Genomic DNA, 27,696 nt, shown 5'->3' on the forward strand with positions numbered 1-27,696 from the left:
CATTTGGAAGACCTCATACTGGTTTCTACCTCTAAGATTGTCCCTGTAATGAATTAATTTCATTTTTACTTAGCATGACTATGAATATGTTCTGAGCACATTAAATAATTGATCATTTATATGATGATTGACCATAAACTTGTATATCTTAATTATCTTTAACAATTTACAATAAATTAGTAAATTTTTGTGGGTTTTGAGGCAGGGTTTCTCTGCAGTCCTGGCTGTCCTTGAACTCACTCTGTAGACAAAGCTGCCCTCTATCTCTGAGAAATTCACCTATTTCTGCCTTCCAAGTGCTGGGTCAAGACAGAAATAAATTAAAGACTTTATAGAATTCAAAGAAAATAAATACACAGCATACCCAATTATGGGACACAATGAAAGCAGTGCTAAGAGGAAAGTTCATAGCATTAAGTGCCTTCATAAAAATGATGGTGAGAGCAACTTAAAAGAACACCTGAAAGCTCTAGAACAAAAAGTAAGCACACCCAAGAGGAGTACAAGGCAAGAAATAATCAAAATAAGGGTTAAATCAATAAAATAAAAACAAAGAGAACACAAAGAATCAATGAAACAAAAGTGGTGACTCTTTGACAAAGTCAACAAGGTAGAAAAATCCTTATCCAAACTAAAACATGGAGAGAGAATATCCAATTAACAAAATCAGAAACAAAAAGGGGTACATAACAGACACCGAGGTAATCCAAGAAATTATTAGGTTGTAATTTAAAAATCTGTACTCCACAAAATTGGAAAATCTAAAAGAAATGGACAATTTTCTTGATAGGTTCCACTTCCCAAAGTTAAATCAAAATAAGGTAAACAATTTTTTGTGTGTTTATTTTGCTTTTTTTGTTTTACCCGGTTAGGTAAACAATTTAAGTAGACCCATAACCCCTAGTAAAATAGAAGTCACTAAAAGTCCCCTATCCTGGTGGCATACACGCACGCCTTTAATCCCAGCACTTGGGAGGCAAAGGCAGGTGGATCACTGTGAGTTCAAGGCCAACCTGGCCTACAAGAGCTAGTTCCAGGACAGGCTCCAAAGCTACAAAGAAACCCTGTCTCAAAAAAACAAAAGAACAAAACAAAACAATTCAGAATTAAATTATTTTCACACAGACTGACAATATATAATCTGCTACACTATAGAATCAATATACAATATAATTTATATACTATGTAAATTTACATTTATTATATAATCTTAGAATATAGCTATAACAATTTGATGTTAACAAAATACATATTGTCATGTTTTCAAATATTAGACAAGGCACTTTAAGATAATAGTCCCAGTTTTAAAAATTTCACATTATCGGATTGTTTGGAACTAAAAATTTTGTTTTACTTATAAAATACTGTATTTGAGCCAAGCAGAGTTCCAGAACAAGCTCCAAAGCTACACAGAGAAATGCTATCTAGAAAAACCAAAAAAAGAAAAAAAAAAGAAAACGAAAGAAAGAAAGGAAGGAAGGAAGGAAGGAAGGAAGGAAGGAAGGAAGGAAGGAAGGAAGGAAGAAAAGCAGTTTTCTTCATGTAACTGTCTCTGCATTTCCCCACAAAGATGTACAGTCACTACCTCCTGACTTAAGTTCTGGATCTTTGCCAACTGTTGTTTTATTGTAGCTCTTGGATGGGCCCTCTTCTGAGGCACTCTGATTGCTGCTCTCCTCATTGACCATGTGTCAGCCTTGAAGTCATAACCAAAAGATCGACACCCCAAATCCCTAAAAACAGTATGGGCGACCTCTGAAAGGGAACTAATAGGCATGGGCCATCCAGCTCATCTTCTTTAACTCTTCAGTTTGTGTATTTTGATTAGCTGTTCCTCCTTGCTGTGTGTCTTCTCACCTTGTCTTTCCTTCATTTTAGCCCTGAATGTCCTGCCTACTCACTCTTCTCCTGCTCCCTCTGCTTCCATTCTCCTCCTCCCAGGGGAAAGAAGGATCTCTTTGCTGATTGGAATACAGCTCATTCTTCACTGGACCCTTAATCTCACATAACATCATTGTGTTATTCTAGGTCTTAGGATCAGGTCTCATTGATGGGTGTCCTTTCCTGCCCTTGGCACACTGAGGTTGACCCCAATCCCAGAGTTACACCTGCTAGATTATATAAAAGCAGCTGTAGAGAGACAGAAGATGGAAAGAAAGGTCTAGTCTCTCTCCCATGTGTATTCATGAAAGGGAATATTTCGTCACCAATATGTGGATGACTAAAGTGCTGTTGAGAAGGTGGGATGCTGCCCCTTATAGGGCAGAAATGACTTTCATAGTCCATAAAGGAAGCTGGAAAATGTAGTCTTTAAGCAGGAAACTATCATTCCTAACTCTTGAGAGGATATAAAAACTGTAAGGAAGGGGAATGATCTTTCTGCTGAGATTTGAGGCTAGTGCTAGTTAAGCCAAGGTTAGACAGACAAGACTCCAATCTTAAAATTAATCAATTAAAAATTTAAAAAATGTGCTAATAGATGAGTGACCAACTGGTGTAACAAAAATATAAATAAAACTATACAATCATGAGATTTTAGCATTTGATAAAGAAAGGATTTCAAATCAAGAAGGGCAGAACTTCAAAATTATTCATTAATGTTAGAATAATTAGGAAAAAAAGAATGCAAACCCGGACACCATCATCCAGAAGCCAGTGCAAAGCTCAATCAGGGGCCACCTGACAAAGGAGTGTCTACATTGATAGAAAACACCCAACAGACTACAGATACTTGTGCAGATACCCAGGTTATAAGTCTGCAATGAACACCTGCTTTTTCCCCCTTGAGACTATAATTTTGTTTTTAAGTTGGGAGGTTGCACTTTATTATGAGGCTCACAGAGGGAGAGGGTACAGGAAACCTATTTGACTTGGCTGTGTATCTTTCAGGACATGACAGTGATGCATCTTACCTATAAACAGGATTATGTGCTGAGCACCAGAAGTCCTTGAGAAATATATCTGAACCCAAGGTATTCTTGGGAAGTCAATAAAAAACAACATCCAGAGACCACAGGAGATCATTTCTCTAATACAAAAAGCCTAAATGTTTGTTAAGCTACCATAAACCATGCTAGAAGACAAACATGGAAAGAAAAATTTAAGTCTTATATCTCGGGGCTTCTTTCTATGTAAGTGTAACATGGTTACATGGGCATGCGTCCCACTGGAAATACATGTTCAGAAATAAGCTGGGGTAATACCTTATAGTTGGCATGAGTGGCTTTCAGGACATCATGGAGTTTGAGGTAGGAAGGGAGATGGTAGAAACTCCCCAATGAAGAAGATTTACTTGCTGTGACAGGTCCTGAGGTGTCTGATTGTCGAGAGGCTTAGAAAGAAAAAACAAACAAAATCCCAAAATTTAAACTTTTAGATCCAAGGAAAAAATTTCAAATTTAACAGCAATTACTGTGATGACTTTTCAAAATGGTCTAGCAGAAGCATTCAGGTTTTTCTCCCCAACTTTGAAATATGTGTGCTGGGAGGTAATGAATAACTGACTAAAATACTAAGCAGTCTGTGAGTGAAAGAACAGAAAAAAAACATGAACATAAGAACATGGAGGCTGATTGGTTGTGTGTAGTTTCAGCCATTCTCCTCTGCAGACAACCTCAGGATCTCTGAGGCCACTAAGCAATTAATCAGGTAATGTGGACATGTTCTGAAAACTATAAAGAGCATATACATCTCTAAAGTACCAAGCAGAGCAGTTTCCTCCAGGTTTAAGAACTTCTCAATGGTTTGAGAGACCATCAGTCATATTTTCAAGCCTGCAGCTTTTAAGCAGGTAAATCATCCTGCATTACTACAGTCAATCCTTAGAAAGAGCATCTCTTAAGATTTCAGAGTTAGTCAAAGGATACAAAACTGTTACCTAATAGTATCTTTAAAAGGCCTACTGTACAGCTACAAAGTTAATAATTTATCAAATACATGATTTGCTTTAAATCAGGGAAGATTTAAAGCTTTCTCACCATAAAAAAAAATCACAAGTATTGAGCCAAGGCATATATGAGGCTTACATACAAAGTGTTTCTCAGCATACATGTACTAAGACTGCTATGCGAGGATGTGCACAGCAGGTAGCCCACAGGGCACAGAGGTCGCCCTCTGCTTCCCATCCCAACAAGAGCACACACAAGGACTCTGTTACTTTAACTATGCCAAAATTCTGGCCCTTCTGTCCTGATATCCCACAAGTACAGAAGCCTTTGGCTTTCTAGACTCCTCCCAAATCAGATGACTTCAGCTCCATTGTGTCTTTTCGTCTCTGCCCTCTTCTCTGTTTTACATATCTCTCATTTCAAAAGTTGCACGGGCCTCAAATTCTAATCCTCAAGCCTCAGCCTTCAGAGTGGATGGATTAAAGATGCATCATACTCTCCATTTCCCTTATAATTCCTCCCACAACACATTGTTTTTTACTACATTCATCCCCATCTATTCCTAGCCATCTTTGTTCTTTTCTTTACTAAAATTTCAGAATCCTCCCCTGCAAGAAGAGAAGGAAGAAAGTAAAGTAAGGCAGACTCCTTGTATAGCAAGCTGTCTCCAGAGTAACGTGACAGTTTATCATGGAGACACATATAGGCACCCAGAGACCCCTTCCCTGATAGTACTGCTATGGACCAGATTTCCATAAGGTACATACACTTCTGCACCACAGCTAGCAACCTGGCCATGAAACTACTTCCTACCTGCACTGGCCTCACCACCTTTCTTGGGACTCATTGGAGCAGAAGCTTGTTCTCCTGGTTCTTTCTCTTTCCCTTTCCGACGAATAGGACTTAGAGAAGGGGGGTTTGTTAGAGAAGGCAAAGCTGCCTAAAAGAGAAAACAAAAATATAACAGGATAAAGTCAATACAGGAAGCAAAAACTAAACTAAAACTACTAATACACACAGTCCTACTCTGTACTGGAAAGTACTAGTCCAGACAACTTCATGAACTTTGAGTTTTTATTATAGAGCTCAGATACTATAGATCTAATTCTACTTCCACCCACAACTCTACATAGCAGGTCTGGCTCTGAACTTCCTCACACCAGCACTGAGAATGGGTTGAAAAAGGGAGGACAACCAGGGAGTTAAAAGAACCAGAAGTGACTGGCACCCCCAAACCTGTCCCCTTTAATAGCAGGCAATCGGGACATTTTATGTGAACCATCACATGAGCAAGCACATTTCAATGTTTGATATTTCAACATTTAAAATTTCACTTTTTCAAGTGAGGAAATGGGGTTCGGAATAAAACCACCTGCTCAATATCACAGCAGAAACTCAGCAAAGCTACAAGTCAATAGCCCAGATGTGGCCCATGCTCTCCAACATGTAACCCCAAGGCTATAAGGGACAATCAGGCTCCTACACACAAAGAGGAAAGTTGGGACAGGCGAGAAGAGACAACACGTAAGAAGCTGGCACACAGGTCTTTGCTCTGTTCCTCACTCCCTTCCTGGGCTCAGCAAAGGGCCTATTCACTGTCTGTGTACCTGTCTTATCCATCTGTTGAAATCACAGAGAGTGTTTTAATAGAGGAAGGGACTTCAGTGAGATGAAGTCATGATGGCAGGATCCGATCCTATGAAAAGAGAATCCAGGAGTTCCTTTACCCCATCTACCAGGAGAAACCCAGTCTTTACCAAGGATCAAATCTGTCAGTGCCTTGACCTTAAGAGTTTGCAGCTATTAGAATGGTGAGAAATAAATAGTTACCAAAATATCAGGACAAATGGCTGATGTGGGAGTGTCATATATCAGTTGCTTTCATTGGTTAATAAAGAAACTGCTTGGCCTGATAGGTTAGAACATAGGTGGGTGGAGTAAACAGAACAGAATGCTAGGAGGAAAAGGAAGTGAGCGCAGACGCCATGCCACTGCTCTCCGGGGCAGACGTGATGAAGCTCCAACCCAGGATGGAATCTTCCTGGTAAGAGCACCTCGTGGTGCTACACACATTAATAGAAATGGGCCAAGCAGTGTTTATATGAATACAGTTTGTGTGTCGTTATTTTGGGGCATAAACTAGTCAGGCGGCCGGGAGCTGGGTGGCAGGAACGCAGCCCGCCAGCTCCCTTCTACAAATGGCTGTAGTCAAACAGTGCATAGAAGGAGGCAGGAAGGCTGCAGAGGGCAGGTGAGAGACTATCACACTGAAGAACCTCTTGGTGGAAAAAACCTGTTACAAAGCCACCAAGGGTAACGAGACCATCAATCAGCAGGACAGTCCAGGAGAAGCAGAGTAATGGTTGTCCAGAGCCAGGGGCACAGCAGGATTTTGGAGTCACCTACAGGTGACTATAGTGATGGCCATACAACTCCGTGGCATGATTAAAAAAAAAACAAATCATGTGGTGACTCATTGGAATCCTAGCACTGGGGGGCTGAGTTCAGAGACTCACCATGAGTCAGAGGCCAGTCTGGGATACATAGTAAGTTACAGGACAGTTGGTCTACAGAGTAAGAGCCAGGCTCAAAAAATAAAACTGAGGGGCTGGAGAGATGGCTCAGTGGTTAAGAGCACTGGCTGCTCTTCTAGAGGTCCTGAGTTCAATTTCCAGAAACCACATAGTGGCTCACAACCACCTGTAATGAGATCTGGTGCCCTCTTCTGGTGTGAAGGTGACCATGCAGGCAAAATACTGTATATATAATAAATAAATCTTTTTTTAAAAAACTGAATTGTACACTTGAATTTTATAGAATGTGAATTATCTCAATAATATAATTTCTATAAACAGACCAGTGTAGTATTTTAAATGAGATGCACCAGTTTATACCATAACCCAGAAAAGAGTAGGTGTGTATAATGAACATGTACCTAATGTCAAAGGGATGTTTATGTATCTGTACGTGTAGATGTACTTACGTTGTTTTTGTTTGTTTGTTTGGTTTGGTTTTTCAAGGCGGGGATTTTCTCTGTGTGGCCCTGGCTGTCCTACAACTTGATCTGTAGATAAGCCTGGCCTCAGACTCAGATCCACCTGCTTCTCCTAAATACTGGAATTAAATGCACCCAGCCTTATGTAGATTTTTAAACAAAGTATTTAACAGGAAAAGCAAAGGATAGTGACTTAAATAAAGCTTTGGTGGCTCCTGTTTCTGTCATGACAAAGTACAAAGTGAGGGGAGAGAGTAGGTACGAAGAGGGAAGAAGATAAGACGGCCAGACTGGCTAAAGAGTCTGACACACTGGAGTCAGTCTCACAGAAGCATCACCAGGAGAGCAGGCACACCGAACTGCAACTCAGCACAGCTGAAGCCCCTGAAAATGGGCACATCAGCAATAAGGCAATTTAGTGAGTTCAGTTCTCAAGACACACGAGCCACATTTCAAGAACACAGTGTCACATGTGGTCAGTGACTAATGCTCTGGCTGGTGTGGACATGGAGAATTCCCTCTATGGCAGAGAACCCCACAGAGTAGAAAGAAAGTGAATGATCCACAGGAGGGCACCTTTAATATAGGACAGGAAAAACTGAACCAGACAGTGCAGGATGCTGGAAGAAATACAAGAAGCCATATATCACTCGGGGTATAAAGTAGCCCAGAGAAGAACAGGAAGTCCTTATAAAACTGAAATGAATGACCATGGCAGGACGTACTCTGAAAGGTGGTATCAGAAACCAGATGGAGTGGATTTACAGAATGGATGGCTCAAGTGGAGGAACACAGTCCTGCCAGAAAGGCCCAAAGATCTCGATACAAAAGTCAGAGCCCGAGCAGAAAGAAGGAGGCTGGTACACTGATGAGGAAGAGAAAGCAGTGAAGGAAACCAGGAGATTAAGGGAGAATATCATTTCTGAGTTTTATGGCTGAAACCAAAAAAAGAGTACTAAATACATTTTTATGTTACATACAATGTCTGAATACACTGTTTTCTTTACTTATAGCAAGAAATAAGAAACATTCTGCTAACGTGGATATTCAGGAAGCCCAGTCATTAGACAGATGATAATGGCTGCCTCCCAGGAAAAAGTTACCTTGATTGCTGGTCCAGGAGTCACATCATCCAAGACGTGAGCACAGATATTGATCACTTTCAGCAGGTGGGAGAAAAGCTGTTCTACCATGGGCACCAGTGTCCGGTCACCCAGAGCAGGCCAAACTTCCTCCTGTCTGGTAGATGCTGAATTGGCTTCTTCTTCACAGGCCCATGAACTTCTCAGAGACCTGGGGGCACTGGCTGTGACACAGGGACACACATTACTCCACCTCCAATGTGTGAGATGGGAAACAGTTGTGGCCTAAGTTTCTCATACTGATCTATGCTAACACACAAATGGAGCTCTGTATCTAAACAGATGTCTTAAACTAAGTGCTATTTGCACCCCAAACTGCAATTTTCCAAAACCATCACCACTAGTCTCCAGCTGTGGGTATGATTCTCACTGCTGTACAGCTGGAGATCAGGTCTGAAGATGCTGCCTCCATTATGCTCTCTCCATCCCCTTTCTCTACTTCCTAAACTGCACTCATGGTTCAGTCTTTTGCCAGAACTTCAACATGAACACCCTGGACCTACAAATTCCAACCCAAACTCAGGTCAGTTGAGAGATTTTTCTAGAACACAAATCCACGTAGTTCCTTCCATAAAACACACCAATGACAAACAGGACAGGTCAATTATTTCTCAGTGGGAACTGGAACTTTACTCCCAAGTAGATTCAATGGTTTCTGACCTGGCAGGCCACAATTCTCCATTCTTATCCCTGTCCTCATGTGATATCCACAGTAACTTATATTCCTTCAATATTATATAACCTTTTAGTTCTCCAAATCTTTACATATGCAATACTTCACCTGATATTTTTCTATCTGCCTATAAATCTGACCAAAGGAGAGTGTATATAGTTGTTCTGCTGTTTCTGTGCGTGTCTGCATGTATCCCCAGATGATCTATACTACCTGGAGAATACAGCTCTTCTGTTATAGTCCCTGGGCCAAGCCACTGCCTGGCACAAGGCACTCAGAACAAAACTCAAATCAGTTCACCCACAGTAAAATTGAGGTGCTAGTCTACTCTAGAAATACTCAGCACTTAACAACTCCCCTCATATATATCCACATAAACAGACGTCTAAAGTCTGGATTAAGCCATCCCCCAAATAACTCTTACATTCTTATAATCTGTGTACCCCTCACAAGCAAATCACAACTAAGTCTGAGAACCCATCCCCACTTGTTACCAGTACCCGCAAGCAAGTTTCCAGCCAAAATCAAGGCATCCTGATGGGCTGAGAGATCCAATGGGAACCAAGCTGATGAAAGCAGGGTGAGAATCATGGAAGCCATCCCAACAGTGCAGCTCTTCCTGGACTCATCAGAGGCACTCAGTGGGGGCACTCTGGAAGTAGACATTTCCAAAGTCAAACACGAATTTCCAAGCATTTAATCTTACTCTCTAATGTCCCCATGAAAAAAATTCATGAGACATCCATTTTACCTTTTTACTTTGTTTGTTGATGTGTTTGGGGTTTCTTAAGACCAGGTCTCACTCTCATTTGTGTAGTCCCTATGGCCTGGAACACACTATGTAGCCTACACTGGTCTGAAAAGTGTGTCAATCATCCTGCTTTGCTTACCAAGTGCTGAGATTCCTGTATATCAGGACTCCATAAGTCACTTGAGAAATGAAATCATGCAGTTGATTTCTTCAAGAGAACTAGAATGTTTATTCTGATAAGATTTAACTTTCTGACTTAGCAGATTGTACTCCAATGTCAAAAGTGCTCAAAAGTCAAGTCTACTGCAGGACCTACGACTGGAACCTGTAATTTTTCAGTCAGGATTCATGAAAAGAACAGAAGTAATCACTCTAAGTCATAAAGCAATCACTTCAAGCAACTGTTAATTTGTTACATACTGACACTCAGAAGAAGTATGCAGACTTCCTTCCAGATGTGACGGGAAACACCAAAGTTTCTCAGTTGTCAGCCTACAAATGAAGGCTTACTCATTAGTGCTGAGAAAAGTCTAAATGATTCCCAGCTGGTAGTTGGTGACATATTGGGGAAATTCTTTTGTAGGGAAACAGAAGAAGTACACTACTTCCTAAAGCACACCCTTCATCACAATTCTGGATGCTAAGACATAACTGACTTTTATTACCTAGTAATTTTTGAATGAACCAAATTAATTAGGAGTTTTTACCTGCATATGAAAATTCCTTAAATGAATTCACAGATCCCACCCTCAAACCCAAAACATGCTCACAAGCACCTTATAGTCATTAGAGTCACAACTGCTACATTGTCCCCAACAGTTCCTTCACTTGTTTCACATACCTCATACAACAGAAACATGTATTCCATCGTATATTTTTCAAACAAAAGCCAAACAGATCCAACATAAAAGGAAAAAAAGGAAGGGGAGGGGAAAGAAAGGGGGGGTATAGGAAAGTAGGGGAGGGGAGGAACGGAAGGGGAGTAGAAAAAAGAGGAGGGGTGCTAGCAGCTGTGTCTGTGCTGTATGGGTGGTTGACTGTACGCTGAGGAACATACATACCCACAATGCCAACCTAAGCTCCAACTGCAAACTGGAAAGGCTGCTGAAAGAAGACACAAGGCTTCACAACATCCAAACTGCAGGAGAAAGGAATGGAAAAGTCACAGCAAACACCACCAAAGACATACTGAACTTAACCTCTCAGACCTATACTCAAACAAAATGAAATGAAAACTAGATCTGTAAGTAACTACAGGATAGCTATCCCACCACTGCACACAGACATGCTTTAAACAACAAAGCTAGACACACCTATTAGTAAAACTAGTGTTATAACCTAAGAAAGGGCAGCTAGCAGCTACTGCCAGGAACTCCAATTGTCCTACACTCAAAGTCTCCCTGGAAGTTTCTCCCTTTCTCCCTCAAGACTTCAGCTCAAGCTGACTAATATAAATCTCCAGAGCAGAGAAGTGCTTGATATGTACAGATCACAATTAAAATGAAGTTTATGATATCCTAAACAAATTTAGGTTTGAAAAGCATTTATTTAGCAAGATGGCTGAATCTCAACTTTATATTGTCCAAGTCATATAAATGAAAAGGAACCATTACTTCTGTATATTCTGCTTTCTGATTATAAAAGTCACACTTGATTATTTTTTTTTAAAAAAAAACTTATCAGTAATTGAAAATTACAAGTAAGAAAATGAAAGTTAACCACAATCCTGAAAACTCATCTTGGCAATTCCCTGCTTGTCCTTTATCTGAGTTTGTAAAGACTGTACATATATGATTGTTACTTTTCTAACCTGGTATCAAACTACACTGCCAAGAGTTTTATATTTTACCTTTCTCATTCAGTACTAAAACTCAGGTAATATCTTGCCATATCATTAAATTCTCCAAAGCAGCATGTCAACATGTGTCTAACATATTACTATGTTAGTATTTATTGTAACTGGAATGTAATAATTCTTAGATCCTTAGCTATTAGTTCTTTTCCAGTTTCATCATGACTTAAAACAAAAACTTAGTTGGCATTTCGAATCTACTCGTCTAGTATAAGTTACCAAGTCAGAGTCAATTATACCAGAGGCATTCTAAACTTCTGGTACATTACTAATTCAGATTGTGGTGTTTTTAAATTCTTAAATTTCTATTTGGGGGATAGAACATGTACACCTATGCCACATGCACATACAGAGGTCAGAGGACTTTGGGGAGTCCATTTTCTCCCTTCACTGTGTGTGTCCTAGGGGCATCAGGCTCAGAACCAAAGGCCTTAAAAGGCCTTTACCTGCTGACATACCCACATGACCTGTTTTAGAGTTTCTATCTGATGACTCTTTAGGTAGGGATGAGTTAGTTTACAATGAGTATGGATTATTTGAGAGTCTGCTGAAAAGAGGAAATTTCCTTCTCAAGCACCCCAGGAAAAGGACCCTCACACAGAACTGTCCTACTTTGGCCATAAAAGGCATGCTAGGCAGTCTCCCCAAGCCCAAACAGGAGACTTACTGTGAGTGCCCGTGTGGTGGATGTAATGAGTCCATGAGAAACTGCAGCAACAACTCTTGAGAGGTTGTTTTCCATAGTGACATCTGTTATGCTTGGTAGTAAACTATAACCTCTATAGATTCTAGTAAGAAAAATACAGAGAATCAAATGACATCTAAACGTTTATGATTAAACTTTTTTCCAGAAGTAGGTAAAGCAACTACTCTAAAGTAAAATACAGGCTGACAATGAGGCTGGAATGCGGCTCAGTAAGCAGAGAACTCACTTAACGTGTAAAAGGTCCTCCCAAAAAGACTGGACTAAGTTTATCACTTTTTTAAAAAAGGCCTGACTTCTCCCTCACCAGATGCACCACATTTTCTTATAGTGTTCTGCTAATTGTTTGTTTGATTAGTTGTATTTTGATTTTTTTATTTTCAAGTTGGTTTTTCCATGAGAAAAAAATGATAGTCATTTAGAAATAATGACTTTAAAATTTGATAAGCTGAGTAACAAGTCAGAAAAAAAGAAATTATCAAATTACCATGTGAGATTGGAAGTCATTTGGTCAAGTTTTTGTTTTTTGTTTGTTTGTTGTTTCAAATCAGCAAAAAGAAAGGTATCCTGTAAATCCAGTCTGAAAAAAGAATGTAAAAGGCAAGAGTTCCAAGCACATCTTACTGCTACTGCGATCTTCTTTGCAAACTAGTTTTCTGATGAAACCTGCACATTCAATGGAGCTTTCCCGATCTGCCAACCTACCCAGCAGGTAGGTTATGGGGCCAACGGACCCTGCCCATGCTCTAGCAATATCGGCCTGGGAGTCATCACTGCATGATGTAGTCTGACCCTTGCTATCAGACCACCCATGCATTAGCAGGGACACTAAAAAAGTGAACATTTTCTATGGACAAGTTTTCAGATGGCATGTGACATTTACAACAACAACAAAAAACAACTGTCAGTATGAGGAAGTTTATGAACTCATTGCAAGACTGAGGACATCACTGTATGTGACTACGGTTAGACTTAACCACAGGGGGCCGTGGCAAATACTGATATCAAATAACTATCCTGTTAATGAACGATAGCCTCTTCCTCCAAAGGCTGTGTATGATTTTAAGAAAAGAGAACAGGAAAACAGGCACCAGGAGAGGCACACTTTGCTGACAAGTCAAGATGCTATGGTCAATGTACCTGGTTATGGTGCTGACAGAGAAGTGTGATGGTGGCTGCGTCTCGTGCATGAGGAGTTTCAGGTAAACACTGCTTTGATCTCTTGCTACAGCCACTACTGGATCAGCCTGTCCTTGGTCACATTTATAGAACAGCTTTGGGACAAGCCTGCGTGAAAGGAAAGCTGATCTATACAGAAGGTCCATGAAATTCACAACACCATACCTTTTCCCACATGGCTAACCCAACCTATGCCCACCACAGCAGCCAGAGCTGTGGACAGTGATTACACCTAGGAGGCAGAAATAGGCAAGACTTCTTAGTGCTGGTCTCTAAACTCCAAATTTTGACAAAGAAAACAATAGAAGGCTAGTACATTTCTGTTTCAAATTATAACTTTAGTAAGTACATTTCAAATAATTAAAAGGGACTAAAATTAGTCAAAAACATGAAATTATGCAGTCTTTTGATTCCATCTACCTTTTCCATTCTCATACTTTATATTTTAACCCAAGGAATAAAGGGATAAATACTGATAAACACCTTGTTAGCGATGCTGCGGCAACATGTCGCACCCTGGGGTCTTCATCTCCAAGCAAATAAATGACCACATTATTAAGCACTCGTTCTTGTAGTTTTAAAAACTTTAGAGAGACAGAAAATAAAAATAAGTTTAATTTCTAAAATCAACTGAATTTTATGTAAGATATTTTTGGGTTTTTGTTGTTGCTGTTGTTATTTTGCATGGGAAAGTTTGGGTTATTTTTTTTTTTTTGAGATATGATCTCACTATGTGGTTTTGGCTAGTCTGAAACTCATTATTTAGATTAAGATCTGGCTGTCTCCGTCTCCCCAGTGCTGGGATTAAAGGCGTGTGCCACCAAATCCAGCTAGATGAGGAAGGCATTCTGGAAAGCTAGTCAGGAAGAACTCGGGATGACTTAAATTCATGCCATATACTGACAACTCTCATGACATAAAGAGTTAAATACATAACACAACACAGGCATTCAGCAAGACGTCATACCACTAGGGAGACCAGAAGGTAGGGCATACAGTCTCACAAAATGAACAGCTTACCCCTGTATAATGATGAGCCCCTCGGTGTAAGCTTTCTGCTTTTGCCTCCAAAAAACTCACCAGCCTAACAAAAGAGCAATTCAACAGTGATGTCATTCATTTAGCAAACACAGTGCTGGCCTGCACTCTTCAGCCAGCTAAACATGAAAGTAGCTCACCCCAGTGCCCTGTAAGTCTCTCAGAGGCAGCTCAAATGTATTTAAATAGATTGATTTATAATCTATAAATTCCTGACTAAGTAAGTGAGCACTGGATAACAGGCCTTACATCAAAATACATATCTACTACTTCAAAAGTATTCTATGAATGAGCTCAAACACAGAGAGGAAAAACACAAACACACTGCAACTTCCACTCAAGTGACCAGCTGTGTGCCCATTCCAAAGTCCTAACTGCAGAGACACATAATCCTTTAGAGATATTCTACGGATGGGATACAGTAACCCACAGGGTCTACAGTAGCTATAAAAATCAATCAAACAAGCTGGAGAGATGACTCCATGGTTAAGGGCACTAGTTGCTCTTCCAGAGGATCAGGGTTCACAATTCCCAGAACAGACAGTTCACAACTGCTTGTAACTCCAGTTCCAAGAGTCCCAATTCCCTTTTCTGGACTCCATGGACACTGCATGTATGCAGTATATACACATACATGCAGGCAAAAACAAAACAAACAAAGAACAGTAACAACACACACACACAAATCTAAATAATAAAAGATATATTTCCCTTCTAAGAGAAACCGTTAAAAGAGAACATCTCTAACCAAAACGTATTCTTAGGAAATGAAAGATATAACATGTTACATTTTGGGGATTCTTATTTATAGGAGGTAGGTAAGTAGTGTGTGTTTCTCCTGAGGTCACTCAGATATTTCTTAGAAGCCATCCACTTTGTCAGGTTTTTCGGTTTGGGAGTGGAAGGGATTAATGGTTTTTAGAATATGTATTAAAATTAGCTAGCTGGACTCAGTTTATATAATCTCAACTTTATTGGCAGCATCCAAAGCAACATAATCAGAAGGCAAACATAAGCCTTCTTTCCATCAGGCCTGATAAGGGTGTTTAGACTTTGGCCACATTGATGTTATAGTTATTTACAGTCTGTTTGATCTGGTGCCTTCTGGTCTGACACTACAGTGAGCAGAGTTGCCTACCTTCTTCATGAAAGACTTGGTGGTCAGGAGGAACTAGATTATGGTAGAACGGACAAGTTTGTTTCTCTCGGGAATGTTCTTGAGACTATGGTATCTAGGCTGTCTAAGGGGAAGGTAAGTAATGTATGGATGGATACCTTCCCACACTGTCTTCTGGGCTTCCACTGTCATCACTTGGGCTTTAGCTTTAAAGGTTAGGGGGAGTTTTCTTCTTAAATTTTAGTACCACCTTGTATTTTAGACAGGTTCTCTCCCTAAACCTAAAGCTTGCCTACTAAACTAGGCAAGGTGGCTGGCTGACCAGCAAGGCCAGAGACCCAACCTATCTCCACTTCTCCAGTGCTAAGATAACCACATCTGCTTTCACGTGAGTGCTGGAATCAAATTCAAGTCCTGTTTGTGCAGCAAGCATCCATCTCCCTAACCCCTCAAGCTGTTTTATTTAAATTGAAACAAAATACTATTAAGCTATCTTTCTTAAATCAGAATAAAGGTAAGTACATTAAAACATAGCCTTATAGCCTTTTCTATAAGTTTAAAACAAGGTTTCAAAAAAAAAATCAAAAGGGCTAGGAAGATGGCTCAGCAATAACGGGAGTTCAGTCCTCAGCAACCATATCAGGAGGGTCAGAACCATTTAACTCTGCTCTAAGGGATGTCATTCCTCTGGCCTTCTCAGGCACTTGCATTCATATGAACATACACACATGCCCAAATTCATACATGATCGTGCATAATTAAAAATAATAAAACTAAAACATATATTTTAAATTCCTACCATCCAGAAAGCCAAGACAAGCAGAAAAATCTATTCTTCTTTCAATATGAAAATCTACAAATTCAGAGTTCAACCAAAAGTACTGTGAGCTACCACACATTCTCTTCCTAAATCTCAAATGATGCTAATAGGCAGTATACACAACAGCCATGCCAACTACAGAGGCTTCACGACTTTTGGTTCCTAACTTGGACTTCTGAATCTGAACTTAGTTCCCTTACCTGAAGTCAATCTCTGCAAGGGTTTCCAGCAGTTCAGTCCTCACCAACCAGTAGGAGCTGTTCTTCAGAGGCAACATATCAATGAGCAGTTGTAATCCCAAGTCACTGTAGCTGCTACTGCAAAGACTCAGGACACAGTGCTGGAAAACCCAGCCCAAGGCAGAAGGCATCAGAATCAGATACTTCATCTTAAGACAGCACTCCTATACATGTACCTATTTTGTCCTGTTCTATTTGTAAGCAGCAACAAGAAAGTTTCAGGTTCCCAAAAGTACTCAAGACAAACCTTTCTCTTACTGTGTTTGAGTTTAATAGTCAGTGTGCCTATTACACATAATTTTGTTTTCCCTGCTTCCCATTACTTGACTCCTAAGCCACAATCTCAGAAACACTAATCATCAATTTAAAAGAAAGAGGATGAAAAGGAGCCTCAGGCCCTACATAAGGACTTCTATCAAGGAGAATCTTGAATGTTACTGGGTTTTGCTGATGAACAAGGAAACTAAGTGGGTCTTGTACCGCTATTTCCCCTGCAATCTCAGAGCCTAGAGACATTAACCTGTAAGTATCCTATACACGGATGACTCAGACCAGACACAGTCTACCCACCAGATAGAATCTGTGCTATCAGCATAGCCTCTTTGCTTAAAAGATACAACTGACTAAAACTTAACTTAAAAAAGAGGAGCTGGTGGCTGAAAAGATGGGTCACTGGCTAAAAGCACTTACTGATCTTTTAGAGTACCTGAGTCTGGTTCCCAGCATCAACATCAGGTGACTCATAATCACCCCAAATTCCAGTTCCAAGGCCCTCTTCTGGCTTCTGTAGCTACTGCACTTACATACCCAAGCTCATTCTCTCAATCTCTCTCTCTCTCTCTCTCTCTCTCTCTCTCTCTCTCTCTCTCTCTCTCTCTCTCCACACACACACATACACACACACACACACACACCATTAAAAAATAAAATCTTAAGAAGTTGGAACCAGAAAAACATTACTTTGAGGTTATTAAATTTTAAAAAGGGAAGATATTCTCCTCCCTAGATTTAACCAGTGTTATTGTTTTGATTTTCTTTGATTAAATTTTCTGCTATGGCCAACTGTAACTTAGACAGCTGACAGGAAATATTCCATCTCACTCTTACTTGAGAAGCCAAGGCACTTTTCACAAAAGACATAAACACAAGGCCAGTTAAATAATAATCATAATACCATTGCAGCTCAACAAGTCCACAATCTTAAAAGAGTATTTTTAAAAATTCAACAAATTTGGTATTTGATAATAGCAAGGTACATTTTTAAACATTCTGTTTAGGAAAAAGAATGCTTCAAATAAGGATTCCAATAATTAAACCTAAAACTTTATTAAATTTTAATATTATGACAAGACAATGTTTTTCAAAAGCTGAGTGGTAGATTCCTGCAAATTATTGCTTACATGTTATGAAAATGTGACCTATTAGTTCCAAATTTAACTGTATCAATGGCAAGCTCACTAAACCAAGGAACAGTTTATGTAAAACATTATACTCACCCTAACAGCTGTACAAGCCAACTTGCAAGTAACAGAAGACTCATCCTTCAAAGTTTTCTGCAGCAAAGGAATGCAGTCCACCAGAGAGAATGTATTTCCTAACCAGAAGAATGAACAAAAAATGTCTGTATAGAAACATGATCGCTTTCTGAATGGAGATGAAGGAGGAGTGGATGGAGAAGGAGGTAGATGCGAAAGGGGAGGGGACAGGAGGAGAGGAGGGAGAGGAAACTGGTTGCTATGTAAAATAAATGAAAAAACTGTTAAATTAATTAATTAATTAAAAAATGAAGCATGAACCTGGGAACAATTTACAGAATTCACCAGGACAAATTGTCCATTACCTGTCAGTGTTCTAATGTTGCCCAGCCAGTCGCCAACACGGAGTCGAGACCTGCTGAGTATCGAGTAGATGAGGGTTCCACAGAGAATGGCAGTAGCTCCTCGGACCTGTGGGTCTCCATGATCGATGTAGTTCAAGATGTCAGAGACATACTGTTCCTCTGTGGACACAAAAGGCCCAGCCTGAACCTTCTCCATCAACAAATCTATACTACAAATAAAGCTTCATTCTCAGAAAAGGGACATTTTACATCTGCAAAGGATTTGACCATAATATACTAAGTAGTAAAAGATATTTGAGGTTTAAAGATTCTAGATTCATCACACTGCAATTATCATCTCAATACATCAGAATTTCTAGATTGTGATTCCAGGTTATCAGACAAACTTCCAAGACTTCATTTGAAAATAAAGATTAGAACCAACCAATCTAGTATACATTTGTTAACTCTAAACACAATAACATGGGTTTGTCCAGTCACACAAATAAAGACGGTAGAAGATACTTTTCGCTCAAAGAACAACTGTGTCCAATGGGAACAGGGTGAGGTGCTTTCTTGGCCAGTCTTAGTCTGAATGTCGATTTCTGACCCAGGTGAATGTGATACAGAGTAATTTAACAACACAGCTTGTGATTTAAGAAGAAATCCAGGACATATATAAATAGATACATTCCTAAGCTTCTTTTTTATGACTTGAGTGCTTCCACTACACATATAACATCTAAGGGAGTCAAGAGACTAAAGGACATAACCTGTGCACATCTGGAGAGCTCCAACACAGATGAAACACCCAAGCTAACTGGAAACACTCACTGTCCTATGACAAAGCAGGCAAGACTGTGAGATAGCTTAAGTACTGACTACCTGAGGGGAAGAAGTGAATATTCAACATACCAGCACTTTCCATGGTGTCAAGAGGTACTTTATACAGTTTGCCGAAGAAAGATTCTGGATGAAGGGCCACGGCTGCACCAATACAGCTGAGGGCCAGGGCCTTCACACTGACCCTCACATCTCTGTCTGGAACCAGTGCTGCAAAGGAACCACCCAGACCCCTTTAACCTTTTCCAAGAAACAAAACCCATCCCTCTCATTTCCTCCCTTTCTCACCAACTAATGGAAAGTAAAGTTCATCCCAATAACAAGATGCCAACAGACCCAACAAATTGACTTCTAAACCCGTAAGTATCCCCCTCGACTCTACAGCTGTTCTGCTGTACTTACCTTTCTTTTCCCCAGTTAACAAAAAGGAAGCAGATAACAGGCGGACACAATGGACCAGAGGAGCAGAATCATCATCATTAGGCTGCCCTATGTCACCTTTGATTCGGCAAGCCTAGAAGAGAGAAGTAAACATTTGATTCACTAGTTCAGTCAACAAAATGAACCACACCAGGGTGCTAGAAACAGAGATGCCTATACTTAGCTACCTCCATGCCTGACCTCAAAAAAAAAAAAAAAAAAAAAAAAAAAAAAAAAAAACAGAGCTGGAACCCTAAAACACAGGACCCTAGGTCTGTGGAGCGGTGCACAGGAAGGTGTTAAAACCAAGCAATCAAGAAACACAGTTGGCAAGCCACAAGTGTCTACTGGAAATGTAGAAGATACTATGACTTCCAGGCTAGTCAAGGCTATACAGTGAGAACCTATCTCAAAAAAACAAAACACATGAACAAAAGGATACCAGACAAAGGAAAAAGCTAGAGAAGCCCAAAGGTTAAAAGGATATAACAAAAAACTGGAGGGCACTTTCAAAGATGCCATTTTGACTGATGGGATTAAATAAAAAAATGTATTCATGACTTCAAGAAATGTAAAGTTATTGTAAATACAGTAATGTGCATGAAAAGCAAACGACACAAAGATGTTTTAAATAGTTGAGTAAACAAAACCAAGAATTGCTGCAAAGCTCTGCAAAAGCCTCAAAGGAATGATATAGGATTATCAGGCAAGGCAGAGCTAAGCATAGGCTACAACTGTGCAAGGGGAATTCTGAGGAGACAGAACGAGGCAACTGTTAAGAATGTGGGTATTCAGCCGGGCAGTGGTGGCGCACACCTTTAATCCCAGCACTCGGGAGGCAGAGGCAGGCAGATCTCTGTGAGTTCGAGGCCAGCCTGGTCTACAAGAGCTAGTTCTGGGACAGGCTCCAAAAAGCTACAGAGAAACCCTGTCTCGAAAAATAAAAACAAAAACAAAAAAACAAACAAACAAAAAAAGATTGTGGGTATTCCTAGAGAGGCAAAAAGAAGGACAAAGGTCTGGGAGTGTCCAGTGTTTCTAGAGCAAAGAAATAAGCCCAGAGCTGGGATAGGAACAATGAGAACATCAGAAACCAGGGAAATTCCAAACACCTCACACGCAAGCAAGCTCCTGCCTATATAGCTCACCTTGCTTTCTGGGTCATTCGCTTCAGCAACTTCATCTCTGGATATAAGCTTATCTATACTGCTATCAGAAGGTTGTCTGTTATGACCCATTCTCTCCAGTAAGTGTGCTTGTTGAAGGGCTTTAAAAATAGAAATCATGATTAAGTAACAAGTTTCCAATGAAAATATGTTTATATTTACACAAAGACAACATGAAGGAACAGGATTTTAATCAAGATCTAATTAAACCTAAATTGCCATTTTCAGCTGCTATTTACAACTCAAAAATAAAAATACCAAAAAATTTCCTCTTGGAAGTAAAGATATCTAAGGCTGATAACATTTCCATCATATAAAGTAAACTTACCCAGGGAAGAGTTTCTGAAAACATCTGATACTTCACTGGAAAGAACACCCGCAGCCTCCTCCTCATCTTCCTCCTGTGGCTGTCCTATCTGCATGCCTAAATACTGGCTGTCAGCACCATCTAATACCTGTGCAGATGAAGGGGGACTATCAGGAGCAAGTCCTCCAACATGAAGGAAAAGCCACCAAGAGAACTGAGCATTTTTATAAAACTTTTTATTTATTCTTTGTGGCTTTCACATCATTCATCTTGGTCCCATTCATTTCCCCATCCCTTCGTATCTGCCCTCTACTCATACAACCTGCCTCCCCATCGTACCCCCCCCCCAAAAAAATAAAAATTAAATTGAAAGGAAAAAGGAAGGGAGGGAGGGAGGAAGGATGTGGAAGCTCCAGTGTGACAGTGCATCACAGTATAACCTTTAGTATACACATATCTTTACTTGCAAGTGTTCATTGCTAAGAGTCATTGGTCTGGTTCCAGGCCTCTAGTCTCTGTTACACTTCTGATCCTGGGCCCGCATTGGGACTCCCCACAAGACAAGGACAACCTGCTGTTACCCTGTGTCTTGGAGATCCTATAACTTTGAATCTGCAGAACCAGCCCCTTCATGGGCTCCACAGGTCATAGATGGGGTGGATGTTGGGGTAGGCCAACACATAGCTCCGGTTCTGAGGCCGGGTGGTTGCAGCATTGATCAGTCCACCAGTTCTCCCCAATTCCTCAAGACCAGCATGAGCTCTCCAGCATTACCCTGGCTATTTCACCCTAAATAGCAAGGAGCAAGGAGCAAAGGCTGGTTCTTCTACCTTCATACCCTCGGGGCAAGCTCACCCACACATGTACCATCAAGGCCAGCCCTATTGTGTTGCTCAGGTGAGGTGAAATGGCCAGTCTCCTGAGTTCTATAGCCAGTGAGGGGGCCAGAATAGCTCTCCTGTTCTTATGACCTCAGGGAGGGCCAGCTCTCCCACCTGCCAAAGGCCGAGTATGGGGGGTGGGAGCATACCTCACTCACTCATGCTACCTTATGGCAGATGAGGGGTGGGACCAGATCTCCCATACTCAAATTCTCTGGGTAGGCTGATGAGAAGCCAAGGACAATGGCACTGGGTTTTGATCCTACTGCGCATGCACTGGCTTTGTGGGAGCCTAGCCTGTTTGGATGCTCACCTTCCTAGACCTGGATGGAGGGGGGAGGACCTTGGACTTCCCACAGAGCAGGGAACCCTGACTGGGGGGAGGGGGAGGGAAATGGGAGGCGGGGAGGAGACAGAAATTTTTTCAATTAAAATAAATTGTCTTCATAAGCAAATTTTATAGTAAGTTAAAAAACAAAGACAAGGCTTCTAGATAAGAATATAACAACAGATTATCTCCACTAAATTTATAAATACTTCATATTGTCCAGTCATGAACCTGGAGCAGATTCTGTGAAAAAAAAAATCCTGGAAAGAACAGCAAGGTAGACAGCCGGGCGATGGTGGCGTACACCTTTGATCCCAGAACTCGGGAGGCAGAGGCAGGCAGATCTCTGTGAGTTCGAGACCAGCCTGGTCTACAGAGCTAGTGCCAGGATAGGCTCCAAAGCGACAGAAAAAGCCTGTCTCAAAAAAAAAAAAAAAAAAAAAGAACAGAGAGGTAGAACCAATAAGAATTCATTCATTCAAGAATGTGGAAAAAAGAGGGCACTATAGCCTAGAGCCAAAATATCTTTCGGCATCTTCAGCCCACTGATAGTCATTTGTTATCTTCTTCTGTTTGTGACCTAACATCTTTTCTTTGCTTCTTTTGTTGCTGTTGTTTTTCAAGAAAAAAGGATTTTTCTGTATAACCCTAGCTATCCTAGAACTTGCTTTGTGGACCAGGGTGACCTTGAACTCGGAGATACAACTGAGATTAAAGGTGTGGGCCACCACTCCCAACTGATCTAACACCTTTTAAACCCTTAAGAAATCCTTTAAGATGTACAAATAGAACCCTAGTTTCCACTTATTAAAATCTTGCCACTTCACTTCAACCTGTCTAACTACCACTGTATTTGAAGACTATCTTCATTTATGGATTTCTTTTCTCTATTATGAAAACTTCACTAAACTGTCACCACATAGGAACACAGAAACCAGAGTAACCTAAATCTGTGTTCTTGGGCCACAGTCACTAATATTTGGCTTCAGAATAAACTTACTCTTATCCCCTTTGAGATGAGAGCTGTATTTCTGTGTCAACAATTCCATATTGCAAAATGTTTCTTATCTACTTGACACTTCTGTGTAATTTACCTGAAAACTGAGCAACTGCTGCTGGGGATATGGCTCAGTGGGCAAAATGTTCACTGTTCAAGCATGAAGACCTGAGTTCAGATCCCTATCACCTAAGTAAAACCAGGTGTAACAGCGTGCATCTATCACCCCAGCTCTGGGGGTTAGGATGAAGTGGGTACCAGAAGTTTGCTGACCAACTAGTCTAGCCAAAAAGGTAATCTTTGGGTTCAGTATGAACCCTGTCTCAAAAAGTAAGGTGCACTGGGGCTGGGGAGATAGCTCAGTGGCTAAGAGTGCTTGTTTTGCAAGCATGAGGACTGAATTCAAAACCCCTAGAACACATGTCAAAATCCACACATGGTTGCACAGGCCAATAAACCTCAGCACCAGGGTCAGGGATGGGTAGAGATAGGTCCTGCAATCTCATTTCCCAACTAGCTAAACCAAAACTGTGAGCTTCTAATTCACTGAGAAATCCTGCCTCTGCTTCTACTTGAGCATGCATAGGAAAGGATGCCTGCACACTCATGCATGCACCACACACATACAAAATATACCATAAACGCAAAATAATTTTTCTGTATCATGAAAAACATATTCCAAATTTTTCAATAAAAGACAAATAATCTATAGAATCAAGAACAACTAAAAATAAATTTCCTGCTCTGTCTTCCCTTGAGTGGGTTTACCTAGCCTCTCTAAAAACAGATCAACTGCTCAGCAGGTGAAGTGAGGAATTTCACTGTCATTATAAGGAACATCAATTGGCCACCTGGAGAGGCAGAATCAGATCAGATATTTGCAGTCATATTGTGCGTGTGTGTGTGTGTGTTTGTGTAGAGTAGGTGCATGCATATTTATGAGCATGTATGTGAAGCCCAGAGGTCAATGACTAGTATCTTCTTTAGTTGCTCTCATTTTTGAGACAAGTCTCTCAGTGAACCTGGAGCTTACCCATCTAGGATAGACTGGTTAGCCAGCAAGTCACCGTCTCTACCTTCCCAGTGTTGGGATTACAAGTGTGCAGTACCCTTTTAACTGAGGATCCAAATTCATGCTTGCATAGAAGCAACTTACTGAAGCCATCTCCTCAGCTCCTGTGGTCACAACACATACTCATCTCTAACTTGAATTCTGTGTTTCATATCCTGTCTAGTATCTCATTTATATTTCAGAAATGCAGGGTACAATATAAAATTTAAAGGCAAGTCAAAATATCCTGCCATATTCTTAATAAAATATATTCTACACTAGCTAATATTTAATTATATGCACTTAATATTAAATGTAAAAACTGTTCTACTTTTGGTTTATGACTAAAAGTATTGAAAGCGGGATCTTAGAGATATTTTGTAGATCTATGTTCATAGTGCCACTATTCATAATCGTTAAAATGTAAAGGTAACCCAAATATTCACTGAAAGATGGAAGGATAAGCAAAATGGGGCCTATCCATATAATGAAACATTATTTAGCCCTAAAAAATGGGGAAATTCTCACCCACGCTACACAGAGAGCATTTTGTCAAATAAGTCAGTCATATAATGGTAAATACCACATGATAAGCAAGCTACATGAAAAACCTAGTCATCAAACTTGTACTGTCAACAAAAACAATGGTTACAAGAGGAGTGCACACGTCTTTACAAAGGGCTAGGATTCATAAGATGAACTTAATGGAGGTTTTGGTGGTGATTCCACCTGACTGTTTAAATATATTCAATACCACTGAGCTAAATGCTGAAAAATAGGTAAGATGATTTTGTTATATGTTATTTTACTACATTAAGAAGAGAAAGAGGAAGAGAAGAAAGCAGCAATTCAGAATGTAGATCAGGTGTGGATCATGCCTACATTTCCAACAGTTCAAAGCTAAAGGTGGCAGACCTCAAATTTAAGGCCAGCCTAGGCTAGGACCCTATTTTAGAAATACAAAACAACAAACTGTCAAGCAAGCAAAAAAAGAAACCACAACTCAGCACCCACTTGCACCAAACTTTCTGATTATACAATCTTTGAGAAGTCACAGGGACAGAGATATGTGCTACTACAAAATGGAATGTGGTGTAAGCATGTTGAAAGGTCAAAAAGTGCCAAAAAAACCCCACACAGTATTAATATTAACAACCACATTTCATTAAGACCACAGGCATTTACAATAACAAGCTCCTTGAAGATTTTAAAATAGCTGTACAACCAGATCCAATCAGGTAGTAAAGATATGACAAGTGAACAAGATGCATAGAATTAACTTGACTTTGACCTCCATAGTTTACTACAAAAGATACTAGGTGATTTTTTCAATGGAGGCATCAAACAAAGTCAAGTTTTTTGTTAACCATCTATGCACTATTAATGTGAAGTAATAAAGAAAATAATAGGTCCAAGTGTGGGCATTTAGCAAATGAACTCGGGAAGACAAACAGACCCAATATAAAAGAACCAGGCCACCCTCTACCCACTCACAATTTCAGAACTGTCTGAAGGAGTCACAGCTGAATCAGGCCCTTCAGTGGTGGTCTGAGAGCTGTCACTGATGGGTGAGGAGGCCTGGGTCCCATCATTCAGGTCCATAGCAGGGTCGGATGGGACAGCACTGAACTGGCTGGAGCTATGGCTCAAGATGTCCTCCTCATCTCCATCAGTAGCAGCACTGGTCAAGTCACAGCTCGACAAATCCACAGAGTCTGCTTGAAGTGTGTGCTGGGACCGTGGCTGCTCAGTGATGATGTCATGACTTACAGAACCAGGAGTGGAGACACCTGAAGAAGTAGCAAGCTCTCCACCAATCTCACTCTTCACAGAGGCTAGAAATCAAAGGTATACAAAATGACAAAAAGTTCATTATATTGAATATTGTAACCATGAAACAACTTGGAGCATGGTGAAGAAAAGATTGACCAGCACAGAGGAGTTGGTTGAAACAAGTAGATTCTTTATGGCTGCGAATATTATCAAATGTGTTCTATAATAAAGCCCAAAGCAAGTCTTAACCAACTCTAAATCACACAAAGGACATGTGTAACTCAAAGGCAGCTGGTCAGGGACACAAGAAGACTCACAGGAACTCTAAAGAAGCAACAACAGCAGTGACTGCATCATCCTTTAGGGTAGGCTTGCCTTCTTCCACCTCACCTCCACTCCAGTCCTAGCCTCCTATACGATAAACACACTCCATATTTTCCTAGTTGAATTTTGAAATTCCCACTTACAAACATGATGTGAGATAAAAATTTCACTCGGTGCCCATTCTATAATATTTAACATTTATTCATCCTTATATGTTTGGAAGGACTTGCAAAAACTAAGTGGGTGATTTGTATTGCAGGAAATGAAAGCTGCCGATGATTGGGAATAGTAGATTGTAACAAAAAAAAAAGTGTGTGCTTCTAGTAAGCTGATAGCATGGCTTGTTTTATGAAATAAAACAATAATCACAAAAACAAAATCACTTCAAAAAACAAACAAGGTGTGAGCAGTAACCAGGGGAAGGCAACTGGGTCACAGGTAACTGAGTTTTATACTAGTCTAGGTAGGCCAAAGTTCTTCTGTTGACTTCTTATCTTGTAAACATTGAGAAGGAAAGTCCATTGACACTATTCAAATTTTCCTTACCAAGTATATCAAGAAGTCTTGTTTATATTTACCTAAAATAAACATAACCAAAGCTGTCAGCATTTTATATAGTTATTAGTGTTTTAAGATAATACCTGTGTTTATTAAAGTACATAAATAATCCTACATGACTACTTGCAAGGATGATTAACTTTTAAATAGCCTAAAACAAAAAAAGCACACAGCCACACGCATACAGAGTGAACATTACAAAAGCAGCTGAACTACAAAAGTCACCCCTGCCCCACAATGCCATCTGCAGGCTTAGGTGATATAGGGGGCATGAGATGGTAGATGTGAGTTAAGGCTGACACTGGCTGCTCACAAACAACAACTACCTGCAAAGGCTGAGCTGCTGACATCTGACCTGGACTCCGAGTCATCTTCCAAGGCTTCTTCTTCTCCTAGGAGCACTTTGCCTAGAAATAATACAAAAATATTACCTTTTAATTTTACTAAAAATAAGGGTTTTTCTTAAAGCAAATAAATAATCAGGCATGGTGCTATACACTTTTAGTCCCAGCACTCAGAAAGCAGAAAACTCTATGAGTTTGAGGACAGTCTGGTCTATACAGCAAGTTTTAGGCTAACCAAGGCTATACAGTGAGACTGTGTCTCGAAAAACAAACAAAAATCAAATAAACAAGCATTCTAAATTGGAAATCACAAGTATATTTAATTTACCCTCATACAATTTATCCATCGTGTGTTTTATGTTACTGCAATGTTAAAGAATGAAAAGAGAATATACCACAAAGTAATCGTTTACTGATTTTAATTGCTACAATGAGTTAAATAACTTATTACTTAATGAATGGGTTGCTTATAGCTGAAAAGGTGCAAGT

At 40.1% G+C, this 27,696-nt stretch overlaps 1 protein-coding gene across 3 annotated transcripts in view; it reads right to left on the reverse strand.

Moving 5' to 3' along the window:
- Htt (huntingtin) overlaps window positions 1-27,696 on the reverse strand; it is a 146,220-nt gene that overhangs the window by 73,044 nt on the left and 45,480 nt on the right. For all 3 annotated transcript variants that reach the window (XM_050140892.1, XM_050140891.1, XM_050140893.1), the window contains 18 exons: window positions 27,190-27,270; window positions 25,703-26,043; window positions 20,973-21,099; window positions 20,627-20,745; window positions 19,461-19,572; window positions 19,131-19,268; window positions 18,237-18,395; window positions 17,893-17,990; window positions 16,358-16,497; window positions 14,203-14,266; window positions 13,666-13,766; window positions 13,144-13,290; window positions 11,968-12,088; window positions 10,510-10,586; window positions 9,198-9,349; window positions 7,986-8,188; window positions 4,701-4,827; window positions 3,204-3,331 (listed from right to left, as the gene is read on the reverse strand). In XM_050140892.1, the coding sequence (XP_049996849.1) occupies window positions 3,204-3,331; window positions 4,701-4,827; window positions 7,986-8,188; window positions 9,198-9,349; window positions 10,510-10,586; window positions 11,968-12,088; window positions 13,144-13,290; window positions 13,666-13,766; window positions 14,203-14,266; window positions 16,358-16,497; window positions 17,893-17,990; window positions 18,237-18,395; window positions 19,131-19,268; window positions 19,461-19,572; window positions 20,627-20,745; window positions 20,973-21,099; window positions 25,703-26,043; window positions 27,190-27,270 (2,435 nt within the window). The remainder of the gene's footprint in view (window positions 1-3,203; window positions 3,332-4,700; window positions 4,828-7,985; window positions 8,189-9,197; window positions 9,350-10,509; window positions 10,587-11,967; window positions 12,089-13,143; window positions 13,291-13,665; window positions 13,767-14,202; window positions 14,267-16,357; window positions 16,498-17,892; window positions 17,991-18,236; window positions 18,396-19,130; window positions 19,269-19,460; window positions 19,573-20,626; window positions 20,746-20,972; window positions 21,100-25,702; window positions 26,044-27,189; window positions 27,271-27,696) is intronic.

This window comes from Alexandromys fortis, unplaced genomic scaffold (assembly GCF_014885135.2).
Source record: "Alexandromys fortis isolate MF-2015 unplaced genomic scaffold, M_Fortis_MF-2015_v1.1 scaffold_7, whole genome shotgun sequence".
Taxonomy (NCBI): Eukaryota; Metazoa; Chordata; class Mammalia; order Rodentia; family Cricetidae; genus Alexandromys; species Alexandromys fortis.